The 6,392-nt window shown below is 42.6% G+C and overlaps 1 protein-coding gene across 1 annotated transcript; it reads right to left on the reverse strand.

The window, feature by feature from the left end:
• Nucleotides 1–956: 956 nt before the first annotated feature.
• lratd2a (LRAT domain containing 2a) lies at nucleotides 957–3,915 on the reverse strand. Its single transcript, XM_058619189.1, has one exon. The coding sequence runs from the start codon at nucleotides 3,422–3,424 to the stop codon at nucleotides 2,600–2,602; it is 825 nt and encodes a 274-aa protein (XP_058475172.1). The 5' UTR covers nucleotides 3,425–3,915; the 3' UTR covers nucleotides 957–2,599.
• Between the last annotated feature and the right edge of the window lie 2,477 nt (nucleotides 3,916–6,392).

The raw sequence follows: 6,392 nt of genomic DNA on the forward strand, positions 1-6,392 counted from the left end.
ACACTCTTCACACCGAGTCTGTAAAAGCAATGTTTTCCCTGCTCATTTCTTTTTTTTATTTTTTGGTTCACTGTCTGGAAGCGAACTACAAAGACCATGCAGTGAAATTCATCTGCGAAAACAACAAATCTTGTTTAACGATTGAATGATCGGTTTGCCACCTGCTGTTTGTTTCCCGGTGTAGTTTAAGGCTCGAGTGCTGCACAGATGGTCTGAGAGTGCAGCACAGGTTTGCTGTAGTTGTGATGTAAACGGTTGTCGAGCATTGATTTTGTGATCTGTACAACTTTTGGGCATGTTGCTACTTGGAGTGTTGTTTTGTTTGGCTGCAGGAATCGTCCCGCTCTTTCACCCTGCTCGTCACGGTGCTGCCCTCAGACAGTTGATTAATGAGGAAGCACGTGTCACACGTCGTCAACAGATTAGCCCCCGCAGGACCGGGTTGCCATGTTAACACCATAATTGTCAACTTTTCAAGGACAGAAACGTCACAACTAAACCTTAATGTTAACAAAGAGTCCTAAAATAAAACCATAAATCAAGCAGTAGCAGCATCAAAACTCAGGAATGATGAATAATGAATAATAAATTGTTTAATAAATTGACTGTTGTCCACATCCTCGGTCACTTTCATGAAGCAATCAATGATTAATAACTGATCTATAAAACATTTAGTAGATGATTAATACACAAAGACGCAGAGCTAATTTTGCTAAACATGCTCCTGAAAGCAAAAATGTGTCGGCGTGGTGATTGTGTCTGTGTTTGAAAAACAATATAAACTTAAAATTACAACAGAGCACGTACAAACTAATACCAACTTTCGAAATGTCAGGTAAACAAATCAAAATTTCAAACCCGGCGAATGACGTCACGTCTAATAAAGTTGTCCTTGTTTAAATAGACAAGACACTTGTCAGTGAATAACAACACAAACATGACTCGTAGCAAAGAAGACGTGAGTGAGTGATTTATGGTTTACTTGAACTCTGGGTACATTCACACGTACTGTGAGCGGAGAAACACAAAGCAGAGTCTTCACATGTGCTGGTGTGAGGATTTCCCCTTAAAGCTAAGGAGAATCCGTCTTGTATTCAACAGCTCTGACATCTCTGTGTGTGTGTGTGTGTGTGTGGTTGAGCCGAGGGATGAAACTATAAACTTCACATGGATCAGGTAACAGGACACAATATGAATTTAAAACAAAACACAAACATCGCTCTGACGGATGGACAGATGTACAAGTGAAGCTTTAAGATTATACATTGTGTGAGGAAGATGCTGCTGGAGACAAAAACGTCTTGTTCTTCTTCTCCCAGATAAAGGAATTCATCATCGTTATAAACGCCATTCTGCGTCAAGGTGGCTTTAAAGGGATAGTTTGAGTGTTTAGAGGTGGGGGGTGAACTGTGTGAGGTACTTATGCAGAGTTAGTGTGTCACATACAGCATTCCGCGTCCTGCCTCGCAATCGTTCACTACATTGTCAATATTTTTAGCAGTTTACCACACTGTCAAACAGCCTGAAAAGTGCAACCCAAACAACTAATGTGCTGTGGCATAACGGCACGAGGAATACACTGAGAAAATATGGTAAACGGCTGACAATTATTCTAAATATAACTTAATGTTTTAACAGGGCGAATTATTTAATTAATATACCAACTTTTACATATCATATAAAACGGTGCCTAAAAACAGGCTGATGGAGATCTGACAACTGACGACACATAAGTACCTCACTTACAAAACAACGACTAAACTATCTTTTTAAGGCAACAGCATTAAGATGAACTCAAAGACAGCCATGATTAAACTTAAAAAAAAAACAAGAATACATATATACACATATTGTTTTAATTAAAGGTCCAGTGTGTAAGAATGAGTGACTTCTAACAGAAGCTGTAGCTATGTTTACACGGACACAAGTCATCGGAATAAAAATATGATCTGATACAGGTGGCATGTGCCGATCTGCGTTCATATAAACAGCCGATCCGGTCACGACTTCCTGGTTTTGTTACTGCTGTATTTTCATTCAAAAAAAGAAGAATTAACAGAAAAGAAAGTCACAGACGCCGATGAGAGGGAGAATGAGACGGATAAGCAGACAGCAGGAGGACGAGCAGACGTGCACTTAATGGGTACATGGGTGCACCATGTAAACGTTGGCATCGTAGAATCCAATCATAACGGAGACATTTTGCACATGTAAACAAAGCTAGTCAGACTGCAGTTTGGACTCATCCACAAGCCCCACCCTTTCCCAAGAGCTTCAGGGAACTACGGTGGTCTTTACAAACCAAAAAGGATATCATCCTAAACTTTTGATTGAAAATGCCAAACACACACTCTGGTTGGTTTCTCTATTTTAGGCTATAAAATACAAAACAACCTTATTTCAAGGCTATGGAACCATTTTATTATTGTTATTTTAAAGCCATTCTATGCATATGCAAACAAATGTATGGATAGTAAATAGAATTTCTCACAGCATGTTACATAATGGACCTTTAAAACTACACCTGAAGGAGTGGGTTGGAGCAGAGTGGCACAGACTGTGTTTGGTAAAGGCTAAAGGGTAAATGGGGGGACTGGCATCATTCAGGACCTGGCTCCCTTCTCGTCTCCTCCACGCTGTTGAAATGAGTGGCCAGCTCCTGCAGCACCGCTCTCCTGCCCAGGTGATCGTTCCTCCTCTTCTCCATGACCATGTCCTCCAAACTCTGAAACTCCAACACGTGTGAGTGTTTGTCTGATATGCATATTTTCAACCTGTACGGCTGTTTGCCTATCCGTATCTCCCCGCCCATTTTGAACTCCCTCTTGCCGAACCTGCACCAGGCGGCGAAGCACTCCGAGTTCCTCCAGCTCAGCTCTCGCTCCTTTAAACCCACCTGCTCCATCGCGTTCTGCACCACCATGTCCGCACCGAGAGCCTTAAATCTGTACAAGTCGTTCACAACCCGGCACCTCCTCCCTTGACTCGCATCAGTCAGGAAACTGTTCTTCACCTCTGCTCTGTGCAGGTGCACCACCTGGAAGTCTCCCACGTACACGGCCCAGTGCGGGAACTGTCCCGTCGCCACGAACTCCACCAGGTCTCCCGCCTTACATTTGTTGAGCAGGTTCTCCGGGGAGTAAACCTCCAGGTTGGCAGACTTCACGCTCTTCTCGTAAATGCACTCCTCCTTGTGGTAGACGGCGCACGACACCTCGTCGCGCTGGTCGTATTGTTTCTCTTCCTGGTTCGGGTCTTTCACCGTGCCGTCGCTCGCGCAGCCTTCCTCCAGCTCGTCGTCGTCGTTCGAGAAGATGTAAGAGACGCCGATCCGCGGTCCGTCCTCCGCGTCCACGCCGTTCGGGTCCATCGTGGGAACTTCTGCGTAACTTAAATGTGACAGCTTGTCCATCTGGTTCCCCATGCCGCTGCTCACCTGGACGCAGCCCCGACAGTTAAATGTGCAAACACTTGTTACCGTGCGCCAAACATGACCACCATCTGCAGGGAAACCGCACAGCTCAGAGCGTCTGATTTCGCCGCGTCGCGGAATGGACTCTCATCCAAATTACGCACACGAATATCCCGCTGATGTTTCCGCTGGTGCTCCATCAACAAGTGGGCACGAGGAGGAGATTACAAACAAACTGGATTAATATTCAGCCCCGTTTCCCTCAGGTGTCGCCTCACAGGATCAGACACGTTCCTCTGCGTAAAGTTCCGCGGTAGTCCCGGGTTTTAGGTGAAATAAGAACAAACTCCAGTCTCCCACACGTGGTGTGATCAGCATCCGTGTTTGTCTCCGCCGTAGATCAACTAGTCAACTACTCACACACTCACACACTCACAGATCCACTGCGAACAGTGAAGCACAGCGCCGATCGACGGAAGGAGGGTCTGTGGCTCAGCATCCAACCAAACACTGCTGCGCTTTTAAAGAGAAAGTGTGCGTCATTTACACCGCCGCACCTTTATTATTGTTTATATCTATCTATCTATCTATCTATCTATCTATCTATCTATCTATCTATCTATCTATATATATATCTATCTATTATTGTTTAGAACCTATTTATCTATCTATCCATCTATCCATCTATCATTGTTTAGAACCTATCTATCTATCTATCTATCTATCTATCTATCTATCTATCTCTATATATATATCTATCTATCTATCTATTATTGTTTAGAACCTATTTATCTATCTATCCATCTATCTATCTATCATTGTTTAGAACCTATCTATCTATCTATCTATCTATCTATCTATCTATCTATCTATCTATCCATCTATCTATCATTGTTTAGAACCTATTTATCTATCTATCTATCTATCTATCCATGTTTAGAACCTATTTATTCATATTACATGTATCTATCTATCTATCTATTTATAGCTGCCCTACATTGACAGCATTGGTCATTGGTAAAATATCTTTTTTTGTTTCTGTTATGCTTAATACATCAGTATGTAGAAGCTCTTTAACTGAAATTATAATTTAAATGCTAAAATATAATTATTTTTGTTAACCATACATTTTCAAATGTACTGTTTTACAAAAAGACTTGAAGAAATTGTAAAAAAAAAAAAACATTAATATATCTTGAGTAAGATGTCAAATTATAGCAATTTACTTGCATTCCTGAACAGAATAGTTTTCGTAGTGATCCAGCTCAAATTTGCTCTTTAATAACAATAAGATTTTCTTGTTTTTATGACAGGTGGTCAAATAAAAGCAGTGTATTTTAAAAAAATCTGAAGCGTGTGTTTTGCACCATGTGGAGAGTAAAGCCTCTGTCTGACTGTTGGAAGGTTTATTTACTGTGTTATTTTTCATTTTTATAGTCATATTGTTGTTGTCCAAAGCAACAAAGCTGCATTCTGGATTTACATGTGAATGTGTCACATAATGGTGTGGACGACTGCGAAGGCTCCAGCATCTGTGCTTTATGTGTTTTTTTTACAGTTTTAACCACCTGTCTGTCCTTGATTGAACTAAAGCTGTGCAGTCGTTTGCTCCCTCCCTGGTCTGTGGTGGGACTGTAATGTCTTCATTATGTTTAGCAGTGGCTTGTGGCCTGCCCAGACTCGCTCTCAGTTATGGAGCTATTTTCTAACAACTATGTCTCCACAGGCGATGGAGGGATGCATTTAGTATGCCTCCAAAAATGGCACACTGCAGCTGCCCCAGTGTGGACACACTTGTCCTGCAAATGTTGTGGTTGTGAGTGAGGGGGAGTCAGAGATGCTGAGGGATGTGAGCGTACAGTTCAGATGTCTGTGGAGAAGAGACACAGACCAAACCTTGTTATTGCAGCTGGAGTTTGACCCTGAAAGTGAGCCGGTGTCCACAAGGGAGACAACTGAAAACAACTGCAAAGTCATACACAATACAGTACAGTCCATCGGATAGAGGACGTGTCTCACCTGAAGCAGTGGCTTTCATGTCCATTAAAGGGCAGGACAGCCTCTGCTGAGGACGCAGTAGATCGGGTATAGGAGTCCTGTGGTTGATTAAGAGACTGATCCAGATTGAATGTTTGTCCTGGTGAGTATGATTCAATCTGGGTCATAGAGTTTAAAGCTGCATCAAAACATGGGCTCTGTCATGAAGTCCTGACTGAGGGAGCATGTGTCTGTGTATGCAGCAGCAGCATCAGCATCAGTGCAGGGGCAGGTGGGGACAAGGAGTGAAATAATCCCATCAAAATGCTGAATGACTGGGTTTTTTTTGAGTAGAATTCACTTCTGAAACTTTTCATGGCTGCTTCTTTGGGTTTTCAGTCATACTCCAACCAGTGGTCTCACTTTACAATCACAGTGTTGCAGGAATGTTGCTGGGCAACCTGAGCTCTAAAAACCACTCCACTGAAAAAAAACAAAAACTAAATTAGCATGGTGTGAACTCATTTTACAAGTGTGATAATGTAATGAACAGCTGTTTATATTTTAAAAGCTATGCACCAAGACCATCCATCTATCTTTGACCACTTCATCCTCCACATGAAGGTCACTGGTGCCAATCACACCGAACATAGTCACCAGTCCACCACAGGTAGAGAAACAACCATCTAATCTCTCTCACACTCATCCCTACAGTCACTTTAGAGACCAAACCAGTGAAAATGATTTTCAACAGCAGGAGACGTCTGCGGACTTAAATGGATTGGAAGGTTTGCACGGACAGTCTTGATTTTTAATGTAGCGCCGTCAGGTGGTCAGAATTGTAACTTCCATCTTCTACCACTTTATCCTCCACATGAGGGGGGCAATCACAGCTGACATAGGGTAAAAGGCAGGGTCATATCCTGGACAGGTCGCCAGTCCATCACAGGGCCACATAAAGACCAACAACCATCCACTCTCACACCTACAGTCAATTAAGAGT

Source organism: Solea solea, chromosome 20 (assembly GCF_958295425.1).
Source record: "Solea solea chromosome 20, fSolSol10.1, whole genome shotgun sequence".
Lineage (NCBI taxonomy): Eukaryota > Metazoa > Chordata > Actinopteri > Pleuronectiformes > Soleidae > Solea > Solea solea.

Coding starts and splice junctions, on each gene's coding strand:
- lratd2a (XM_058619189.1), bottom strand. CDS start 3,424: ATGGGGAACCAGATGGACAAGCTGTCACATTTAAGTTACGCAGAAGTT.